This window comes from Sycon ciliatum, chromosome 9 (assembly GCF_964019385.1).
Source record: "Sycon ciliatum chromosome 9, ocSycCili1.1, whole genome shotgun sequence".
Classification (NCBI taxonomy): domain Eukaryota; kingdom Metazoa; phylum Porifera; class Calcarea; order Leucosolenida; family Sycettidae; genus Sycon; species Sycon ciliatum.
Genome location: NC_088651.1, coordinates 2,442,062 through 2,453,214, shown reverse-complemented (window position 1 = coordinate 2,453,214; position 11,153 = coordinate 2,442,062). Strand labels below are relative to the sequence as shown.

The following is an 11,153-nucleotide window of genomic DNA, read 5'->3' as shown; positions in this document are numbered from 1 at the left end:
AACCGTTAGTTCTTCTGAAGTAACCGTTAGTTCTTCTGAAGTAACCGTTAGTTCTTCTGAAGTAACCGTTAGTTTCATCTCGAGCAAGGTGAAGTTTCAGCTCCGTACGCTCTCGGGCAAGCCCTCGAGCGTACGGAGCTGAAACTAACAAGCTGAATCCTCCACGTCCCCGACCACCACCCCTAGAGGAGTCTCGCTTTTATACCTTCATGCCCCCGTGCTCATTTTCAGCTCCGGACGTTATCAGGACGTGCTGATCGGTGATTGGTGTTTGCTTGTTGATGTATGCGGTATGTTTGAAACACAATCAAGCATGGTAGGAAGGTCTTGATGGAAAATGCGTACCCTCGTGCGTAGCCCTCGGGCAAGCCCTCGGGCATACGCACTCGGGCACTCCATGCCCTTGTGTGTACGCTCTCGGGCAAGCCCTCGAGCGTACACACGCGGGCATGAATTTTCCACCAAGCCCTTCCTTCCATGCTTGATTCTATACGTGTGTATTTCGCCGCAGCTGCCCTGCGGTGGTGAATAATGAACGAGCACAGAAGCCAAACTGCCTCCAGTCCTTATTGTGTGTTAGAGCCATCACCTGCGTGTGGTAGTTCCACTGCTAGCACCTCATCAAGACGAAAAGGACGTTAGCGTGTGGTCGTTCTTCTGCTAGCACCTCATCATGAGGAAAAGGCCTTCTGGGGTACAAGGATATTGTACAGTCTGCGGGTGGAAATCACATACAACTGACGTAATATTTTTGGCAGGCGAGGTGACCATGTACACTCACTACTCCAGCTTGAAGTAGACACGTGACCATGTACTGTATCATTGTGTACTGTAGTCTCCTCCGCACACGGCGCCAATCCTGGACGATCTGATGATAATGATGACGGTTGTGTATTTATGTCGCAAATCCAAAAGGGGGGTTCTTCCCAATAGCAAGGCAGCGAAGAGCTAAGGTATAACTAACTGTCTTTATAGAGGCTGAGGGAAGATGTGTATGTGGAATGTGGGTGCGTGCACATGGCTGTGTGGAAGGGATAGTCACCTGGGGTCTAGTAACATGGCATTAGCTACTCTAGACTAAAGACGGGAAGAGATGTCATCAGCAGCTGGTATCGCTGGTTTTATGAGTGTTGATCAGTGTTCGCCATACTCATACTGCCTCAGATCAGACCCAGCTGTGCATGTTGTCATTTTCTTCTTCATGACGTACTGCACTGTATACTAGTAGTAGTCACTGTGTGCATCCTAAAACACCCGTCACGAGTGCTCATGCATTGTCCTGGATTAGGCATTGGCGGGTAATGCTCGAAAAGGTGGCAGATTCTGCTCGAAAAGCAGTGAAATTGGCAGAACCATACAAACCTTATGGCGAGCAATTCCTCGAATTCTGCTCCATTTCTTTATCCACATACCAAACATGCATGAAACTTACCAGAAAAAGTAACGAATTCTGCCAATTTTTCTGCCGACATTATACACACTAGGTCACCATGGTCACACTACAAGTACATGTCGATAAGAGAGAGTCGCTAGGCGAGAAGGTGAGATGATTCACAACGCGTTTCGGAAATAATTCCCACGTCTAAACGTTTGGCGCACACATCGGCATTCGATCAACACATCAAAGTCTGCGGGCTACATTTTGAATGCTACCACGGCACTTTGCTAGCTATAAGATCAAGTGGAGCTACATGCATTGTCGTGCATATGTAGAGCGGGAGTAATCTTTTGCCAAATGAAACGCAGGATCACGGTCGACATGATATCCGCGTTGCACTGGAAACATCCTGTCAACACCTTCGAGTCATCGCCTCAAACCACCACTTGCCAAGCGCCAAGTGGTCTTCAGGACTTGGATCATTTGAGCCCTCCCGACCATCGATCACCTGCGTACCGTGTGTACGAGCATAACTACCTTTGCTAGTAGTCGCTATCAAGGAGCATCTTGGCAGCTGAGTGTCTGATAAAGCCTGGTCAGCGCACCTGGTCGAGAGCGAGAAAATTCTTGGCATCGCATCTCTGCAGACCAGGACGCCGAGAAAATCTTTCCGACTCACTCAGCTCAGCGGCCCGACCCTGGCCTGGATAGCGAGGGTGTAAAGATAGCGCAGCCTATTGCCCAGGGGTGTACAGGCCAGCGATCTTCAACAACTCCCCAGCACCATGCACTTAGCACATTTTGAGCGCCATTCCAAAGGCAGAGCTAAAATGGTCCCAATAATGGCTCATCCCGCATGACTAGTACTAGTAGTGGTAGTAGTTGAAACCTCTGAAGATTCACATGCTCACTACAACGAGCATAGTGCGGGTAGCAACTGGAAAAGTGAGGCGAACATCGCCCGTCGTGTTCACGCCAGGAAGTGCGAAGTATGTAAGTACGAGCGGAGTAGCGCTCTGGCGAGGAAAACATTCGTTCACGACAAGGCCGCTCACTTCGTTCTGTGCCGACGAACCGGCAGGACTCGCTTGAAACGGAAGCAATTTGTCACTGCTCGGTGTACTGGATGCATGTTTCAGGGCTCAGTTTCACCCGCAGCTGACAACTAACCGTTACTTGCAGCGTTGGAGCGGATGAACCAGAGCCTGTTCAGCTGCGTTTATAGCAGCTCGTTGACAGAGAAACTACTCGCTAGCAGAGCGACGTCGCCACATCTCCACTCGCTGGGTCACACCGAGGTGTTACTGACAGCCCCCGGGACGTGTGGACTGAATATTAGCAGGCGAGAGAAGTTTTTTGCTCTCTCTTTTCGACGTTGAGTGAACCGAGGGCGACTGCAGGAGATCTTCCTCCGTCAGTTTTGCTTGTTGACCGGTCGATATCAGCTGTAACGCGTATTGAGCTGTCGGCAGTTCGTCAAGCTCTTTCCACGCACCTTTTGAAAGGTAGTGACTGAACAGCTGACAATCCCGTGGGTGGTCAAGAGAACTCTCTCTCGATCTCTCTCTGTCCTGCAACCCGACAGAGGGTTATCAATTATTGGGGCTGAGTTAGTTTCGCTGTTGACGCAGCTAATAGTAATACATGTAACCCAGCCACACGGCACTAGGCACTAGGGTAGTGATATTGATAGGCCGCAGATTTAGTTGAGGCAACGCCTCCAGCAACACGGTGCGGCCATTTTGCAGTTTCAACTCGGCCGCATTTGTCAACCTGCAGCCGCAACAACAGGCAGGGCACTCGTTTTGAGGCCTTCCGCTGGAACGGCGTTGCGGAAGGCGTCGCAGAAGCTGACATCGTGGGCAACGCTGAGCCGTTGCGTAGGTTCGCAGCTTTGGGCCCAGCAGTTCTGAAAGGTGTGCGGTGTGGCCACAGCACCCTCGATCTGACTCAGCTTTGCTTGCAACCCCATACCGCCGACCCTACACTAGGCTACAGCACAGTGTGATACACGTGGAGTGAGCCCGCAGCAGCAGTTCTGCTAGGTGAGAGTACCAAGTCCAAGGTTGCTGTACTGAACGCGTGGCTAGGCCTTGTGTTAGGATCCTAGTGTCGACTGAGATCACATCAGCAGAGTACGGCTCGCGGGACAAAGACTCGTGACCCAGTTCTGTGCACTCGTTCAGCTCGATCCGATTGTCCTGCCGCTTGCGACGCAAATCAGGCAAAAATCGCTGAACTAGTTTGAGAAACATCATCCCGGCCCCTTCGCTGGAATTATACTTTATAATTTAGTTTTGTCCTGTCCACGGGCACCAGTACGTTTAGGGTGCTGGCGTAGGGTACGGGTTGTTTGTGCAACCCCTGCCATCGCAGGAAAGGACATGGGAACCAGAAGAACGCGGATACGACCGACAGCCAGGGTCAGTGCTGCTGCTGCTGCTGGCGATGGTGGAGTAGCGGCGATGGAAATATGTGCGCACAGAGTACTGGTCTGGTGTCTCTTGGCAGCGGTAATCTTTGAAGCGGTGGACGCTAGGAAAGCTGAGACTGTGTTTTATCAACTGGGTGACGAGTTTCGCACGGTCCTGGAATGCCCGCTAGTCGAGACGAGAGAGGAAAACAGTAACAGTACGATCGTATGGAAATTGGGTTCGTCCGTCATCGCTGATGAACCAGCGGGAGGCTCAGGCGTTACGAAACTGCTCGAAAATGGTTCCTTGCAAGTCCACCACGCGAGCGGAATGGATGCCACAGAGCAGCAGGTTTGGCACTATCGATGCGATCTCTTGTCAGCGGATGGCAGCGTTCTCGCCAAAAGCCACAAGTTTGACGTGGTGGCTCTAGGTGAGTGTTTCTTGTTGCTGCTGCTGGTGCTGCCTTGTCAAAAGGGATTTTGTTATCAGATCATCTTGTCCAAAGGCTTTTGCGTAACACTGTACACGCCTGTGTGTGTGTGTGTGTTTGTGTGTTTGTGTATCGTTCAGTAATGCGTATGTTCGTCAGTGTACATAGCGGATATTCCCTATATTTTTATTTCACACTCAGCCAGAGTTTCGCAGCGGACCTATGGCTGTGGTAGTTCGTGCGCTTTTGTTGTGACACTAGAACCGTGTAGAAATGCACAGGTGTAGGGCTCGTCTGGCGTGGTTGAATAGAAGGGGTGCACGCGCGTGCTTTCTGGAAAAGAACGTTGAGACGGAAGGCCAAGGCCACATGCCAGTAAATACTAGTTGTGGGATGATCGCTTCTCCGTCCGTGTGTTCGTTGGTTGTCCGTGTTCACACCTGATCAGCTGAGAGAACGAATGTCTACCCTTTTTGGTTGATAGTGATAGTGAACCACGATAAGACTGACCTGTCACTACCGCGCTAGTAGTAGTAGACCCAGGTACTCGAAGTCCGTACACTTTTACAGTGTGTGTTTGTCGAGCTGAAACTCACACTAGCAATGATCACTTGCCAGAATCCTGCTCGTGGATGGAAGGTATCTTGTCCAAGTTTGTTCTGAGGCCAGGCTCGATTGAACCAGGCCATCTTTCGATCCGATCTGTTTCTCTGGAGTTCGCTGATTTTTCATATCAAATTTTTGTGTCGCGGAGGGTACTCTAAGTCCGTACTGATCAGAGGTGACTCGAAATACACACATATTTCTGCTAATTGCTAACTTGCAATCCCTCGGTTACGACGAAAGCACCGAAGGGATATGTTTGGCATGTGCCTCCACCAGTATTTCTTGCAAAAGCGTAGTTTGTTGCCGAACTGCAAGCTGTTTTAGTCGGCTCAGAGAAGAAGCAGCTGCGCTGTGAAAACCGCGGGAAAACAGTGGTGGAGATGCCAGGAGTGTCAACCTTTCTGCAAGAATTGGTGGTTCTCTGTAAATTCTTCTCCTCTGGCCATTGTCAGCTCTAAGCTGGCTCTTGATGATTGAGTGAAGGTCTGTTTGACGCTGTGTCCGTTCGAAATCGGTCTTGGCAAAGTTGATTTTTGCATGAAATGTAACCCAATTTGTATTTCGTATGGGCACTCGAAAACCCACTCGCGTGGTATGGGACTTCTGCTTATCGTAGATCCCTGAAAATTGCTACGCGAGGAGAACATACCACACTGTCCCCTCGATAAAATATTTGAGTCGAATACAATAACAGAACATGAAATTATGGGCGTACGAACTTAGGATACCATGTACGGACTTCGAGCACCTGGGTCTACTAGCTGTCTCCGATGAAGGCCTCACGCAAGAAAGCTACACTTTTTTTTGCCAACGTGTTATCGAATTATTGCAGGACAGCGTGGCTGAGTGCTGCCTTTCGCCTTCGGGCTTCGGAGTCGTTATACATGACACTGTACTCATACAGTGCTGGTGAAAGTATATTTTTGCTGGGATAGCGGAGTCCCTTCTCCCCCTCAGCTCAGACGTGAACCATACCTACATGTACCTTTGTGCTACACTGGATGAAAATCCCACAGGAGACGGAGTTACTAATCAGCTCCTTGGCTTGAGGGTGACGTCGTAGAATGACTATGGTGGAATTAATTATTTACAAAGCATCTGAAATAATTGTTTACAAGTAACAAGTAGTACAAGTCGTGTACAATCATGTTCTTGTCCTACTGGATCATGTTCAGCAGAAGCCCAGAGTCGTCGTGGCTCTGGGGAGGAGAGGGAATGGCAGCGCCAATTTAGAAACGATTACATTCACGGCCTAGTATGGTGTAAAATAATGTAACCCGGACAGTCATATTAGTATTCAATGTCAACAGTCAGGGAAGTGAACAGCCAGAATATATCCGGGGAAAAATACGAACCCCACCAGGACTTGAATCTAGCACGTAGATCACTGAATCAATACTCTTCTGCTCGTTACTAGAACACTGCTGTGTTGGCACTGTCTGTTGGCACATGTAACATTTTGCTAGTGTATGTGCTAGTAGTGTGTGTGTGTGTGTGTGTGTGTGTGTGTGTGTGTGTGTGTGTGCGTGTGCGTGTGTGTGTGTGTGTGTGTGTGCGCGCGCGCTAGTGTATACTGTAATTTCCCAAATTTTCAGTGTACTTTTATTTTCGGTACTTTCGGTGCATCTGTTTCATACCTAAAAATTTCAATACACCAAACAAACACCAACACGCATAATCCAATAGGGAACTGCTTCTCTGTACCTAAAATTTCCGTTCACCTAACCTGGCCCTTTGCCCTCATACCGAAAATATTGAGTGCCTAAAATTTCTGAAATAATAATTCGAGTATGACTTGGTGTAGATCATGACGTCCTGTTCCATGACCATGGTGACACCCTGTTTCAGTGTTTGGGCAGGCTGCTGCTGCTGGTGGGAATCAGGCAGCTTGAACAAGCCAGCCTGCAGTGTCAGAAACACACTTTCTATAACTATAAAGGTGTCAGGATTGGTGCTAGGGATTGGTGCCGCTACTGTAGCGGCTAAAAATAACCTAACATGGTCCACTAGTCAAGATGTGAATTATGTCACAGCGGCCCTGCAGCATTGTTCAAGCTGTCTTGCTTCTGAGTGCATGTGTGTATGGTGCCTTGTGTTCTGTGCTGATTACAGCTTGTTGTTATAGGTGTTTGACGTAGATTGGTTGTGTGTGTGTGTGTGTGTGTGTGTGTGTTCGTGCATGTGTGTGTGTATGTGCATGCATGCTCGTGTGTTTGCTTGTGTGTGTGTGTGTGTGTGTGTGTGTGTGTGTGTGTGTGTGTGTGTGTGTGTGTGTACGCTCTGCAGCACTACCGCCTCGACCGGGGTCCATCGACATAGACGAGCTCAAGTCGACCAGCGCGGTGGTGCAGTGGTACCTGGAGCAGTCTTGTACCGAGCTCAAGTACGCACGCTGCACAGGGGTCACTATCAGCGTGTACCGCGAGACCAGCAGCAACCTTGTCCACAGGTTCAACGCGTCCATGGAGAGCCACGGGCGGGTGGGCAGCATCGTCATATCCAACCTCACCAAGGACACCAACTACATTGTCAGCATCCGCTCGTACTCCACCCTCGTGCCGGCGCTGGTCGGGCGCGAGACCGTGGCGAAGTTCCGCACTCTCAAGCACGACCTGATTCTGCTCTACCCGAAGCGGCTGAGCACGCACATCACTAGTCTGACGGAGATGCTAGTGAGCTGGCAGCCGGTGACGTCGCCGGCCGTAGAGCTAACCGGCTACATTGTCAAGTACAGCATCGAGGGCGCCAGTACCAAAATATCGTTGCTCGTGCCGGCCAGTCGCAGCTCCGTTCTTCTGAAGAGCCTTGAGGCGGGCAACACGTATAGCATTGACGTGCATAGCTACGTGGACCTGCCCGGCTTCGGCATCCTGGACAGCCTCAACGCCAATGTCCAGCGCCGCCTGCCGCTGTTCATCGGCCAGGTGCGGGCGCTCAACTCTACGGCGATCATGGCCAACTGGACGCTGCTGCCGCACGCGCTGCGATCGATGCGCATCGTGATCTCGCACGGCGTGGGAACCGAGCGCGAGTACCACAACAGGAATCCCACCGAGCAACGCTCCAAGCTGCTGGCCGACCTCATACCCGGTACGCGGTACACCGTGCGGCTGATCGGCAAGACAAGCGGAGTTCTCAAGGACAAGGAGAAGGTCACCATCAAACTGCCGCCGCGGCCCAAGCAGCTCCGGGACGAGCATTTTATCGTGAAGACGAGTGCGGCCGAGCGCAGCATTACGGTGGACTTTCGCCTGCCGGCCGGTGACAGCGGCACTGGAGCGCTGGAGGAGATTCGGCTGAGGTTCAGTCGCGACCAGTTTGACGTGGACGGCGAGCCACCGTTCAAGGGCGACTGGCACTCGTACAACCCTCGTAGCGGTGGCACGGCCATTCTGGACGACGCCGTGGTGGGCGACATCTACCAGATGCACTGCAAGGGTAGGTACGCAATGAGCGGCTGGAGCAACGTGTTCGAGCAGAACATCCAGATACATTACCCGGTGCCGCCAATCACCGGCAACGTACGCGTGATACCCGTGTCCAGTTCCTCCGTCAACGTCACCTGGAAGAGATTGCCGATGCGAACGAATGTGGAGGGCTACAACGTGTCATTCCGCTTGGCCGACGAGACCGCCTGGGAGTACATCTACGAGGAGATCCCGCCCTCGCAGAACCTCACGACGATCTCGAACCTGCTCGACGGCGCCGAGTATCAGTTCCGCGTGCAGGCGTTTGCGCAGAACGCACCAAGCGCTCCCAAGATGGCACGAGGCCGCGGCGTGCTGCTCCGCAAGTCGCTCGTGCCACGGCCGCTCCGCGTGCAAGCCACGTCGACGAACGACGGAGTGCTCGTCTCGTGGAGAACGTCGCCGGGCAAGCAGGGCCTGACGCGCACCTCGTTCAACATCGATTACCGCCCGGCGCTGTACAACACCACGTGGAAAACGCTGTCTCTACCGCACAACAGCACCCGATTCCTGATCCAGCCACAGCGCTTCGAGAGTTTCCACGCCGGCACGCCGTATCGCATGCGCATGCGCGCCGAGTACGCTAACAAGCACCGGTACCGCTCCAGCTCCAACGCCACGGACGAGCAGATCGTAATGGCGGCCGGTAAGGACTGTTGCACGGTGGCACTGCCGGACCAGGAACACGCCGACATCGGGACGGTGCGACAGCTGCGGGTGGACTTCAACTCGCTGAAGGAGGGCAAGCGCGACATCATCGTCAGGTGGTACCCGCCGGTGCGTCGCAACTCTGCGCGGGACATCATGGGCTACAAGGTGTATCACAAGTACACTAGGCTGGGCAAGCCGGTGTCATCAGAACAGTTTACCTACCTGACGGCCAACTATCCGCTCCGAGAGCTGCACATTCCGCGTCCGACCGGCAACCTGGAGGCGATGATCCTGACGGTGCGCGTCAACGCCTACAATCAGGACGGCGACGGGACGCTGAGCGACGCCGTGTTTGCCGCTCTGCCCAGCGTCCAGGGCAGCAAACGCTCTACGACGGTGTTCACACGGCGCGGCGTGACGTCGCCTCCCGCGGCCGCCACTGCCGAGGAGGTCAGCGACGGAGAGCGCAACTCACTGACCGTGCCGCTCCTGATCAGCGCCGGTCTGTCGATAGTGCTGATCTGCGTGACCGTGGCCGGGGTGGTCGTGATGGTTCGTAAGTCCAACGGTGCTGCCAAGCCAGGCAGAACTGCTCACAAACAGCCACCGCCACCAGCAGCACAGGGCAAGCAGCCGCCGGTAGGGGTAGTGGTGGTTGCGGGGGCGGCAACGAATGGTCGAGCCAACGGTTCCATTGCGTCGCGTATCAGGGACGAATTGGCTCTTCCCACGCCGCTCGCAACTACCATCAACGGTTCTGTGGATATGATTAGTAGTACGCTGACGCCAGCAGCTGTTCGTGATCCGTCCGATCGCAATGGACACCGCTTGTATGATTCCGCGGAGACAACAGCGCCAGAGCACCCAGCTGTCTTCGACTCGACACACCAACACCAAACTCTACCATACAGCGGTCGTGCAATGTCGCAGCATCACAGTGCCGTACAGGCTTCGACCGATACGACGCTGGATCGTAACCTCGGTCCCAGCTGTTCGTCCCGATCCGCCACACCAGATACACGGCTGTCAACGCATGCTCCAGGTTCCGCTGACTTTAATCAAACGGGCAACGGCGTGCCGCCACAAGTTGCGGATAGCACGGGCGATCCGCACAACAACCAAGTAGCTTCAGGTCTGCGTGTTGTCAGCATGTACGATGATAGAACGCCCACATCGGAGCAGTCCCTGAGCGACTTGGAGTCGGCCATTGTCAAGCGAGCCGACTCGCACTCATTCCCGATGGTCAACGGTGGTGGTCTGGAACATCCGCATCATCATCATGCTTCACACGGCGAGCTACACCAGCGTAGCGACATTCACATCACGGACGCTCACCTGCAACATCTCGTTGCCTTCCCGTCGGCCAGTATCAGCGACTTCAGTGGCCTCACCGGCGGCGATCTCTCCCAGGAGCCTACACCGCTGAAGCATACGGCGCGGCCTGAGCAAGCTGCCGACCCCGATGCACAGCAGCATGCGGACACGACGTCCGTGGAGGGTGCCGCTGGCCAAACATCCTCGCCAGATGATTATGGTGCTGCTGAAAGTCACGATCCCAACGTACCCACGGCGGGCTGTGCCAGCCTCCCAGATGAGGGCATTGGCCTCACGCTGGATCGTGCTGGCATTGCAAACCGACCCACCAGCATCAGGTACACACCACGACCTCAATCCGTCGCCAGCATACGCGATATTCCCGTTGAAACGGGAGAAGTCTGTTGTTAAACCTTCACATCAGTTCGATTACTGCATTAGCCGGGAATTTAGAAAGTGAACCAGTTTTTAGCTGGTGTAGGATTCCTTTCCCTACGTTTGTTAGCTTTTCATCCGTAGAGGATGTAGAAATTTAGGTCTGTTCTTTAGCTTTTCATCCGTAGCGGATGTGGAACTTCAGGGTTTAGCCTTTGCTGACTAGCGCTTGTGCGGTTAAAATCATTGAACTGATCGTCACTGCTTCTCGGAGCCTTGAGTTCCTCTCTTTCACTCTCTGTTGGCTTGATAATTCGCACCATCAGACATCTACGTACGTATGCATCTTATCTATTTTCGTTCCCTACGGCCTTCTTTTGCTCTCAGGCCATTGATACTAATGATATTTTTGATATAATTCAAAGCTAACCACTAAAAGTTTCTTGATCGAAATAATTGCTAACATGATCCTAAAATAATGCCATGTTTCAAACTGAAGCAATGCCCCGTGCGTT

The 11,153-nt window shown here is 52.7% G+C and overlaps 1 protein-coding gene across 1 annotated transcript; it reads left to right on the top strand.

Annotated features, from left to right (window-relative positions):
- Positions 1 to 2,077: 2,077 nt before the first annotated feature.
- On the top strand, positions 2,078 to 11,136 carry LOC135824434 (uncharacterized). Its single transcript, XM_065337172.1, has 2 exons — positions 2,078 to 4,225; positions 7,118 to 11,136. The coding sequence occupies exons 1-2, from the start codon at positions 3,763 to 3,765 to the stop codon at positions 10,672 to 10,674; spliced, it is 4,020 nt and encodes a 1,339-aa protein (XP_065193244.1). The 5' UTR covers positions 2,078 to 3,762; the 3' UTR covers positions 10,675 to 11,136.
- Positions 11,137 to 11,153: the final 17 nt, after the last annotated feature.

What these genes read in the sequence shown, in the direction of transcription:
- LOC135824434 (XM_065337172.1), top strand. Translation starts at nt 3,763, where the DNA reads ATGGGAACCAGAAGAACGCGGATACGACCGACAGCCAGGGTCAGTGCT. An exon ending in GTTTGACGTGGTGGCTCTAG is followed by an intron (nt 4,226 to 7,117) that starts GTGAGTGTTTCT and finishes TACGCTCTGCAG; the next exon opens with CACTACCGCCTCGACCGGGG.